Below are 11,647 nucleotides of genomic sequence, written 5' to 3'. Positions count from 1 at the left end.
GTGACTCTTGTGCATCTGGACACCATTGCTGTAAGTTCATGTACACAAGGTCCCAGGAGCCTGTAAGACTCTGTTTCCATGTGATCATGCCCCTGCTCCCATGGCTCTTACAATCTTTCTGCCTCTCGTCTGCAATGGTGCCTGAGCCCTGGGTGGGTGAAGTTTAATATGGGAGTCCTGTCCAAGGACCCACACTCTGCAGAGTCTTATTCTCTATGCTTTGGCCCTCTGTGGCCCTTTGTGTTTGTCGTCCTCTGTTACATGAGGGAACCTTGTTGGTGAGTGTTAAAAGATGCATGGTGTTCTCTCTACCCCTTGTTCCACTACATTCCGAAAGCCTTAGGTGCAGAGGTTCCACTGTAGATGTTTCACTTAGGGTTGGGCATTTCACAGATCTTTAATCTCTGTGTGTGACCCATTGTGGAACGTTGTAAAAGTCTCCATGTGTTTGTGCAGTTTCTTTTTATGGAAGAGTCCACCTGACACTCTTTCAACTCCTAATCCCTAATATTTTGGTGCTGAAACCTGGGAGAGAGTTCTAACCCAGGAGAGTTAAAACTCCTAATTCCTAAAACTCAGCTGCTATTTTCTGATAATGGGAAGTTGATAGACACCATACTGACATGGATTTGTTTCTATTTTGGTAATTATTCATAGTAAAAAATAATAAGCAAGTCTAGGCATTCCTAGCTTTGTCTTGGGAAGCAAGGGCAGTGTGAAGAAGACCAGGTAGTGAGCAAGTGACCTTAGGCACCGGCAGAAATGAGACCCCTTAACCTGTCATCTAGCACCATAGTATCCTGGTGGTAAGGAAGACCCATCTGCCAGGCATGGTGGCACACGCCTTTATTCCCAGCACTCTGGAGGCAGGTGAATCTCTGTGAGTTCAAGTCCAGCCTGGTCTACATAGCGAGTTCCAAGTCAGTTGGAGCTACAGGGGGACGCTGTCTCAAAAAGACCAAGAAAAAAAAAAAAAAAAAAAGAACACCCATTTAAGAATTGTTGCTTAATTTAGAAAGAATGTTCCAGAGTTGTGTTGTGGGCTTCTATGACAGAACTAAAGTTTGGTGACCGCAGGAATTTGCTACTGGATGGGTATGGGTGAAAGGAGACCACTGTGAACTCATCAAGTGTGAACTTTATTTCACCCAGGAACAGAGTGATAAGAGGACATTCTTCTGTATTAAAATGTGTCCCATGTTTCTTCTTGTCCTTCCACTCAGGGTTGCTGGTAGGTGGCTGGTGCTACTGTACCAGGCGTGCAGATGCTGCCCACTGGTCAAGAGACCTCACTCTCAGGTGCTGGCTCTGTCCCTGCCTTTGGGGCTTGGCCCTTGTACTCGCACGACTTTAGGAGCCTCTGTAAGCATAGTAAAACTCTGTTAATCTGATGTTCCTGTTCAACTTTTTCAAAAATGATGCAGCCAGTTGACAAGGGGAGAATTTTTTCCTGGAATCATTGGTTCTTTACTAAAAAGTGCAGACAATATTTGAAAAGAAATAAAAACTCAGAGTCCAAATGCTTCCAGTAAAGTCAAATAGCAGGAACACATGCAACTGCAGGTCGTGGTAGCTGTTTGAACCCATAGCTTTCTTTTTTAAATCGCATTTCACTTCATTGCATTTTATAGATATTTTGCTTTTGATAAATGAAAGGTTTGTGGTAACGCTGCATTAAATGAGTCATTTGGTGTGGTTTGTCCTGTGCTATGGGCTCACTTCAAGTCTTTTTCACGTTTTGGTAATTCTAATAGTATTTCAAAACTTTTCATTTTTGTATGTGTTTTATTATTTATCAGTGGTCTTTTCTTAAGTAAATTTGTTCTTTTTAAAACGTATTTTATTTATTATTGTTATTTTGTGTGCAGGAGTATACTGCCTGCATGTATGTAAGTATACCTGTGTCATGCAGTGACTATGGAGGTCAAAAGAGGGTGTTGGATCCCCTGGAACTGGAGTTCCAGACAGTTGTTAGCTGCCATGTGGGTGCTGGGGATTGAACCTGGGTTTTGTCCTCTACAAGAGCAGCCATATTCTTAACCACTGAGCCATCTCTCTGGTTCCCTAAATTTGTTCTTTAATGAGTTCATCTGTTGCATATTTGGCAATTGTACATATCGCACACATGTCGTTTTCTGGTTATTCTTACTCCCCACCCTCTCTTATGTTTCTCTGGCCCTTGTCAGTGCTCCTTCCTCCCTATGGGTCTCTTTCTCATGTTCATGTCTTTTGTTTTGTTTTGTGACCCACTGAGCTTAACCCGAGCCTTCTGAGTGACCATGGGTGTGGAACTATCCAGTGGAACCTGATGAGCTCACCTGTGGGTACATAAAGCCATATATTATTTTTCTAGGCAAAAAACAAAGCATGAGTTATACAATGCATGCCTTCCTTGCACTATAGGCAACAAAAGAGAATCATATTATTCTCACTTTCGAAAGTCAATGGTCTTTAACATCATAGCAAAATGATGACACAATTTTAAATCGAGGCTAAGGAATTGGCTCATAAAATGTGTACTCACAGCTTATGATATTTCCTTTTCAATTATAAAAAGAAAGGTTGCCTTAGTAAGTCTACTTTAGTATTTCTTCCTCAGCTTTTCATCTTGATCATTAAACTTAGACATTCTAAAAACCTAAGGGTTGCTCAATCTAACCTTATCCAAAAATAAACAGATTCCTATTTGAAACCCTTGTGGCAAAGAATAGTTAATGAATAAACCAAATTTATTGACTTGTGAGAAACACTTTCGCCCAGAAAAGCAATTCTCAGAATAACTTGGCCAAGTGGGAGTGTTACGTGATATAACTAACCTGTTTTCAGAAACATAGTCATTTACTTCCCCTTCTTTCTCTTTAGTCATCTTGTGTTTCTATCTTGTTACTCCTGTCTGACACCTGGAAGTTTTAACTATTATCTTTACTCCGTTAGTAAGTTCAGCATTCAGTCTGATTTCCCATATTTTGTATACACACTTAAGAAAGAGATACCACAGTTTATTCAGAATAGTAAAAAGCTCTTATAAAATCTGGTAATGTACATTTTAAGATACACAATTATTATCACAGGAAGCAAATTATGGTAGGCTGCTTTCAATGCAAGTTTAGAAAAGTTGTAAGGCAGGCTCAGAAAGGATTTGGCTACGGCACACAGTTTTATTCAACCATAGAGGTTTATAGAGTCCCATTGAGTGGTTTCTGGGGTCTCGCTAGGCTGTTCTGAAGCTTTATGGTCTGGGTGACTTGTATTATAATATTTGTGCTTGAACAATAGGGAAAGGAGAAGGTGAGGTGTTAAAAAATATACCTGTGCTGCATAAGTTAAGAGAGAGCATCAGAGAGTTCAAAATCAGAAAACTCTTTCATTTCCATGGTTGGATTCTTTCTATTACCTGGCTTCCATGGACGGCCAGGACAGTTGTGGGGGGCTGTTTCTGGAAAATCAGGTATCAGCTTAAACAAAAGCCTATCGGCTTGTACGTGGATATCAGGGATCAAATCATCATCGATCTCTGTGGGATTTGATGGCGAGGCAGCCACCATACCTTCAATGAGATCCGAGTCCTCAAAGCCAGAAGTGACTGCTACACTGGGCTGGACTAGGGGCGGGAGAGTGCTTGGCCCTTCTGTCCTCCCTGGTGTCTGTGTAGATGTAGAACTATCCTCAGAAGAGCTTGCTGAAGACTCTGTTCTCCGGTCAGTGTGCTTTCCACTGATTTTGTCTTTATTTTTGCGTTGTTCATGGTCACGACCATGCTTATGTTTATGAGCTATGTCATGTCCAGTTGGATGGCCATGGCCAAAGCCATGTCCCTTTGGATGTTTAAGATTATGATCAAGTTTAAGCTGATGTCCATGACCAAGGTCATGCTGTTTTTGATGTCCATGACCAAGGCCATGCCTCTTTGGCGGGGAATGGACTTGGTCATGCTCATGTTTATGACCATGGCCAATCTTAGGATTTTCATGAAACCGGTCATGCCCATGAGCGGGCCCTTGTTCACTTTCTGGATCCTGCTCTTCATGGACAGGCATCACGGAAGTGTAGGGTGGACTTACAGTTGTTCCTTCTTTTGTTTCCTGTACTTGTACCGTTCGGAAAGGTGAAAAACCCGGAGGCCTTCTCATCATTGTAACCTAAACAGGAAATATTAAGATGGATGCATTACTGTTAAAACCAGGCTGTCAATGAAGAGAGAAGAGACTAAGATCTAATAACATTATTTTAGTTTACAATGGGGTGGTTCTTTGCCAGATTTTAAACACTGTATTTGTTTTATGGAAAAGATAAATTACAGTATTTCTTTTCTTTTGAATGATCTTAAAAATCTGTGGACTTTTTTAGTGGTGCTAGAGATTGAACTCAGGGGCTTGCACATTCTGAGCAAGTATCCATCCCCCACCACTGCGTTATATACCTAGTTCTGATTACTGTACTTAATAGTATTCTAAAGCTAAGAGTTTGTTTTCTTTTTTCGTTTGGAAAAACTCAGTGGTTGAGCTACAAAATCTCTAGGGTACATTGTTTAATAATTGATATTATTTCTATTACCACCATTACTATTTTTAATCCTAAAAGGCCCTATGTGACTTTACAAACTGAACATCTGAGGGCATCCATCCATTACTTCGTTGGGTTGGAACACATTAGAACATGTTCACAAGCTTGAAAGGCAGCCTGTATTAACGATTGTTAGAGAGACTATATACACATTACAAGAATCTACAACAGAAAAAGGGGCAGGAGGCAACCTGCATTAAAGATATGTATTCATAGTGCAGGGCATGGTGGTGCATGCCTTTAATCCCAGCACTCAGGAGGTGGATCTCTGTGAATTCTAGGCCAGCCTGGTCTACATAGTGAGTTCCAGGGCAGCTGGGGTTACAGGGAGACCCTGTCTCAAAAAGAACAACAACAACAACAAAAAGATATGGATTATTCCACTTAAACTTTTACTGCCTGTGAGAACGTGATGGTTGAAGCCAGTGTTCAGAGGTGAAAGAAATATGGGCCTCACAGTCAAGCAAAATCTAGCAATCAGGATCACAGTGAAAAGGGTGCTGATTTGACCTATACTTGATTCTGTGCATGACTAGCTTCACATTTCTGCAAAATCTGATGCAGCACCTGCCTCCCAGGGTTCTAAGAGGACTTATGGGAAATGTGAGAGAAACTCCCTGTGCAGAGCCTGGGATGGAGGAACCTCATAACATTAGTATTGCTCACTCTGGGACCTCACCATGCTTCCAATCTTAGAGTCTCATCTTTGACAACTGGGAAAGTGCTATTTACCTTCTGGTATTCTTTAAAGATTTAAAAACAGGATGCAAAGTAATACTTTCCAGACTTGAATCATGTATATGGACCCCTTGAAGATCTTTTCTAAATGCAAGTTGGTATTCAGTAAGTGTGGGATGGGAGTGAGTCCCGCTTCTCAGACCACGCTGAAGGTAAGCAGAGCACAGTGCAGAGCTGCCTGCACCTGAGGCAGACCTTTGAGGTGTGCAGCTGCTGTTAAGAGACTGGGACTGCACCTCACAACTAATTTCCAGAAAACACTAACAATGGACAAAAGTGACCAAGAGACTGGCCGCTCTCCTTTCGAGACAAAAAGCAAGTTGAACATAGAAATGTAGTATTTCTTGTGGCTGGAGAGATGGTTCAGTCCAGAGGACCAGGGTTCAATTCCCAGCACCCACACAGCAGCTAACAACTGTCCATAACTCCATTTCCAGGGGATCGGACACCCTCTTCTGGCCTCCTTGGGCTTTGCATGACCTGGGTGCACTTACATACATACAGGCAAAACACTCATACACATAAAAAAATAAAAATAATAAATATTTTTAAAAAGAAATGTAATATTTCTATTTTAATAAGAAACACCCTCCCCCAATTATTTTCAATAAAGTTTCATTTTCAGTTCCCAAATACAGCTTTTCAGCATAGGCAGAATGAGTGCAGGCTGACTGTAGTTAGAATCATACCATTTCCAGTGGTTGACACTTGACAGTGGGGAAAACTTTCTTCTCCCAAAGCCTCATGTAAACTTCAGCAGTGCAGCTGAGACTTTGCTGTCCAGAAAAACAGAAACCAAAAGAGAAATTAGTGTCATTCATAAGATGCACGAACAAGTGATCTTAAGATGTTTAGAACATGGAACACGTGCAGCCTACTCACACCAGGTTGTTTGGCCTCACAGTTTGCCGTCAATTCTGTGTTACTTTCTTTGGAACATTCAGTCTCTTTGGCTGTGAACTCAATAACATATTTAATTCCACCTACCACCTGGAAAATAATTAGAACAAAATAGGTGTTTGATAATTATTTGTATAACAAATATATATATATGTATTGGTATTTTTGAAACAGGGTCTCCCCAAAGTCCCAGCTGGCCTAGAACTCACTAAGTAGACCAGGCTGGCCTTGAACTCACAGAAATCTACCTGCCTCTGCCTCCCAAGTGCTGGGACTACAAGCATGTGCCACCACGCCTGGCTTTACAAATTATACTTTTTACTCCAAGGAATTTTAAGGTAGAATATTGAAATTTCATTATATACTGACAATTTTAAACAGTCACACACCCAAAGAAGGTATCAACATTTGATAACAAAATTTCCAGTTCGTATACATATTTAAAATTTCTGGCCAACAGTTGGACCAGCTTCCTTTTCGAAATAGAAGAAAAGCAAGCTATAATTTTTATTTTAATATTTTTTTCTGATTTGTGTGTTTCAAAAGCTGAAAGCTGCACTCACTAGGAATTTAAGGACTTAAGTTATAATAGAACCCAAGGGATAGGACAGAAAAACACTTTGTTTAAATACGTCTTGTTGTCCCGCCAAATACTGAATTAGTAAAATTCTTTAGTGGATTACATTGTACAATTAGGAAAAATATTTAGATTAGATTATCTATTTCTTCTCTTATATTTTTAATATTAAGAAATCATCTTTAACAACAGTTTTAATCACTACACAATGTTGTCTATAAACAGTAGTCCAATTTCATGACCAAATTATTTAGTATTTAATGATAGGATTAAAGATATGTGTGTGAATTTCTAGTATCATGTAGCTATTAAAAACAATGCAGGACACCTATATGTATTGACCTGGAAGAAGGAAATTACAGACTGATAATATAATCCTATTTGGGGATTACTGCTGTGAGCCACCCTGTCTGACTTCTTTATGCATTAGCATAAAGATTAAATTTATTTAGCATAAAGCTTAAATTTATTTAGAGCCCAGAGGGGAGGAATTCAACATACCTAGTGGTATCATCCTTTCTGGGGCCTCAAGATTGCATCGACACTGCCTCCTCTGCGCAACTTACCACAAGTTTCCTAAGCATAAAGTCTAAAGCCACAGTGCCCAAGTTTTAATTTTATTTCTTAAACAGAGAACACCATATATCAATAGAAATTCCAAATGTATTTAAAAGTGAAAGAAAATGGTTGAAAATACAGATAAATATTCTCAGAAGGTAGACAGCCATTCCTAGGAGGAAACTAGGGGGTTAGAAACCTAACATAAAAAGAAACTGTTTAAACAGACTAGACCAAAACCATTTCTCAAAAATCACAAGAAGTGTGTTCTCCTGTGTGGAGATGGAGGCTCGGTTTGGGCTTCTCCTGTGGCCCTCCACCCTCACGCATGATGGCCTAGCATGTGGAATTTGTTAAGCTGCCAAACCTGAGACAAGCACCAAGCCCATCTTTGTGTACTTACATCCAACTGCAGTGAGCAATGGACATTAAGATGGTGGAGGCTCTTTGTGGTGAGCACCAAATCAACCTAAGTAAGGCTGGTGACAAGAAGCTAGGGGAGCAGGTAGGCCTCTAAAATGAGGAAGAAGTTGGCCACATTTCTGTAGTAAAGGGTCATGGCAAAGGATCACAGGCTAAGGATACTTCAAATGCAAGAAATGACAAATAAAAATTTGGCTCATTAAAAAAATAAAATCACAGCAAATGACCAGGCATGGTGGTGCAAGACTTTAACCCTAGCACTTGGGAGGCAGAAGCAGGCAGAACTCTGTGAATTCAAGGACTGCCTAAGCTACACAGAAAGCTCCAGGCCAGGAAGGCTACACAGTGAGACCCTGTCTCAAAACAACAACAAACCAAAAAATTCTGAGAAACCAACCAACCAAAATAACGATAAGCAAAACAAAAAGGCAAAATGTGATGTAGGATAAATATTTTTACATACATTAAAGATTGAAGCAAGAGCCGGGTGCAGTAGCAGACACTTTTAATCCCAGCACTCGGGAGGCAGAGGCAGATGGATCTCTGTGAGACTGAGGCTAGCTTGGTCTACATAGAGTTCCAGGCCTCCTGGAGCTTCAGGGAAACGGTCTTAAAAAGATTAAAAAAAAAAAAATTGAACAAAGAACCTGAGCAGGTATCACAGACAAGAAGTTAAAATGCACATTGATCTGAAAAAGTTTAATTTTGTTAATAACAAAAGACATGTGCATTAAAAAGCATCATTTTAATTGTGCATGTCAGCAAGGACTGAAAACATGTTCAAATATAGCTAATGTGTGGCTTCAGTCCCCGCTCTAAGCAGAAAACAAACCCATAGCCAAGCAAGGTGGCATGCCAGCTAGTGTGAATGTAAACCGAATGACGGCACATAGCCTATGTGAGATTGTGAGCCTGCTTCTCTAGGACCTGGTCCTGCTAGGACACCGGGCCAGATCTGCAACCTGAAGAAATCAAGCCATGCCTCTTGCAGCTCTTTCTCTGACACAGGGGTAAGAAACTTGCAGAGCTGTGGCCCGAGAGTCCCTACCCAGTACCTGGCTCTTATATGTTCTTGGTCATGTTGACTATCCCAGACTTACTCATGTGTCAGGGGACCTCCCAACCATCCCCTGAAATGATAGAAAATCAGATGTTTTCTTTTGTTCAGGAGATTTTTTTTTCCTCTGAAGTTTTTTTTCTCTCGAGTGCCCCATCTCTGTCATCCTGTCCAGAGTGCTTCTCTCTCTTTTACTTTATCCCTCTTAATGAAACTCCCTTCCAAATTTTCAAGAGAAGCCTCTCTTTCCTTTTGAGACCCCAACATGTCACCTCTGATACGATGTACTGTCCCTTTTTAATGTTTCCCCACTTCAAGGCTGGATCATGGCTTCCTGGTCTCAAGGTTTTCTCCTAATAAAGCTCATTCCCCAAGGGTAATTTTATGTCTTCTCCTTTCAGAATCCACTTGCCTCCTCTTCTTACAGGTTGATGATTTGGCAATTTGCATCAAAAGTCTTACAAATAGGGTCTGGGAGTTTAGTTTGGTGAAGCAAGCTGGTGAGGCCCTGGGTTTGGCCTCCAGCCCCGAAAACAAAGAAACCAACTTAGAATCAGCTGTATACAAATTATTTTACATTCTTAGGACTTCTCTTAAAAGGAAAACCATACACACAGATTTTTGACATTGGCTCATCTGAGCAGAGACAGAGGGTAACATCGACAGCTACAGGGTCAGCAGCACTGGGGCATGGAAAATGGTGACAGAAACCTCACCCCAAACACCTGAAAGTACAGGAAGATCCAGGAAATGCCTGGTATCAGAGAGACCAATCCAATTTAGAATGGACTAAATGTAAAGCCTTGGAACTGAAGTTAGTGTTGGTGGTTAGCTGCCATGTAGGTTTGGAGAACTGAACTGGAGTCTTCTGTAAGAGCAACTGTTGGGGGACATTGCTGCTAAGGTTGTAATTCACCATGTCCAGAGAGCTCTAAGGAGCTTGGTGCTATATGGAGGACTCCCTTTCCCAGGGGGGCTTCCTACTCTCTGCCTGACCTTATCTGGAAAGTGCCTCCAAGCACGGATGCCTGGCCTTATTTGGAATGTGACCTTTGGAATAGTTACTGGCAATAAACTTCCCCTAGGTTTCTTCTATATGATAATTAGGCATTTCCCTATACCTAGATGATAGGATCCCCCACCACATGTAAATAAAGCATACTATGAACACCTATCAGGTGAAGCTTTGGCCGCTGCCTCCACCTTATATTTTTCCCTGACCCCCACTGAATAAATGAGCTGTATCACTGAAACTGACTCCCAGAAGGTCTTTTCTATCTCTGCTCACTGGCCATCCTGACCCCGTTTGTTGCTCCTGCTCCCTTTGTTCTCGTGGGTCTGTGGCCAACGACCCATGAGGGGAGGGAGAGACCCACAGCTGGTGCCCAGCGTGGAGCTCCTGGAATGCATGGAGTTTGTGAGTACCCCCCTCTCTAAGACAGCAATGGCAGCTTTGCTTTGGCCATCCCACCCTGAAGATCGGCAGCCCCTCCTTTCCCCCCTTTTACTTTCAGTCTGAGTCTTCACGTGAGACCTAAAGATGAAGGAGCAATTAAGGCTTTCTGATCAGGGCTACTCCCTGATGTTAGCTGAAGGTTCTTAGTCCTCTGAATGGACTCCAACTGCCTGCTGGGTGTAGACACAGACCTCCTATCTATACATCTTTCTAATGCAAAACCCGGCCACACAATGACCAGTTAAATGCTCTTAGAGGGGTTGCAGGTTCTCTGAAACTTGTGGTCAGGCTTGTGCTGTGGGTTAGCAAGGAATCCCCTGTGACTTTCATGTCTCAGGAATGTTCCCCTAAGACTCGCGTTTCACACACATTGAATTCAACTTGTAAGATAACAGATAAACTTCTTTATCTGTTTTGTTATTTCACCCCAGGGCACCCAGGCTCAAGCTGAGCCAGTTAGGTGAGAATTTAAATTGACATGCCCCATGAGAAAAAAGAGGTCTGGGGGGGAGTCTCTCTTTCTCTCTTTGGTTTACTTTTGGTTAATGCCTTCCTGAGGGTCTGGATATGGTTTGCGGGCATCTGAAGCCTCTCAGTCAGGGCAACTCCCCAATATTGGCTGAAGACCCTCTGCCCTCTTTCTGGACCCTGACAGCCTGACTGGGTGTAGGCAATAACCTTTACAACTCTCATAAAAATCTGGTAACACAGCAACCAGTTAAGAGTCTCAAGGATGGTTGCCAGTTTCTTAAATCTGCGGGCAGGCTTGTGTTTGTTAGGACGTCTCAATCCCCAGGTGGCAGGCTGCCTCGGGAACGTTAAACACCACTGACAACACTTCTTTTCTTTCCTATAATGGGAAATTCAGCATCATGCCAAAAAGACTTCCAAATTCGCTCCCTAGAGCCCTATTAAATCAAGAGGACTTAAGATTTTCCAAAAGGAAGGCTTGAAATTTTTGGAATGAGGTGCTTCAATTTGCACCCTGGGTCCTGCCAGCAGACATCTCTGACCTGGAGGTCTGGACCCGTGTTGCCTACCTGGGTTGTAAAAAGGAAATCCAGGAAAAGCACCATTTTCCCCTTTCTTCCTCCCCATAATAGCTGCCATCTGACAATGCTTAGGAATCCCACCCAAGCCCAAGGAGGATTTACTAGACAGAAAACATATGGGATAGTAAAGGGGTGGGTTTAAATAAAGAAAAAGACCCTAAAGATTGCCCAGTAACAAATTCGACAGCTCTAAAAAATAAAGAAAAAAATCCTGAAGATTGCCCAGTAACAGATTCAACAGTCCAAAAAATAAAAATTGACCAAGTCAGACAAAAACCACTCATCAACAAAAATAACCGTTACCCGCCTCTTCCTAGTCACAA

The 11,647-nt window shown here is 41.8% G+C and overlaps 1 protein-coding gene across 2 annotated transcripts in view; it reads right to left on the bottom strand.

Annotated features, from left to right (window-relative positions):
- Positions 1-1,120: 1,120 nt before the first annotated feature.
- The window catches only part of Kng1 (kininogen 1), a 34,045-nt gene continuing 23,518 nt past the window's right edge, over positions 1,121-11,647 (bottom strand). The window contains exons 8-11 of one of the 2 annotated variants that reach the window (XM_008823640.3): positions 6,184-6,291; positions 5,991-6,077; positions 4,062-4,139; positions 1,121-1,360 (exon numbers count right to left, since the gene is read on the bottom strand). In XM_008823640.3, coding sequence (XP_008821862.1) covers positions 1,280-1,360; positions 4,062-4,139; positions 5,991-6,077; positions 6,184-6,291 — 354 coding nt within the window. In that variant the 3' untranslated portion in view covers positions 1,121-1,279. Of the gene's footprint in view, positions 1,361-2,978; positions 4,140-5,990; positions 6,078-6,183; positions 6,292-11,647 lie in introns of those variants that run through there. The other variant, XM_008823638.3, reaches the window with a different exon arrangement.

This window comes from Nannospalax galili, unplaced genomic scaffold, assembly GCF_000622305.1.
Source record: "Nannospalax galili isolate Female #2095 unplaced genomic scaffold, S.galili_v1.0 scaffold1349, whole genome shotgun sequence".
NCBI classification, from domain to species: Eukaryota; Metazoa; Chordata; class Mammalia; order Rodentia; family Spalacidae; genus Nannospalax; species Nannospalax galili.
This window is presented reverse-complemented; position numbering and strand designations above follow the sequence as displayed.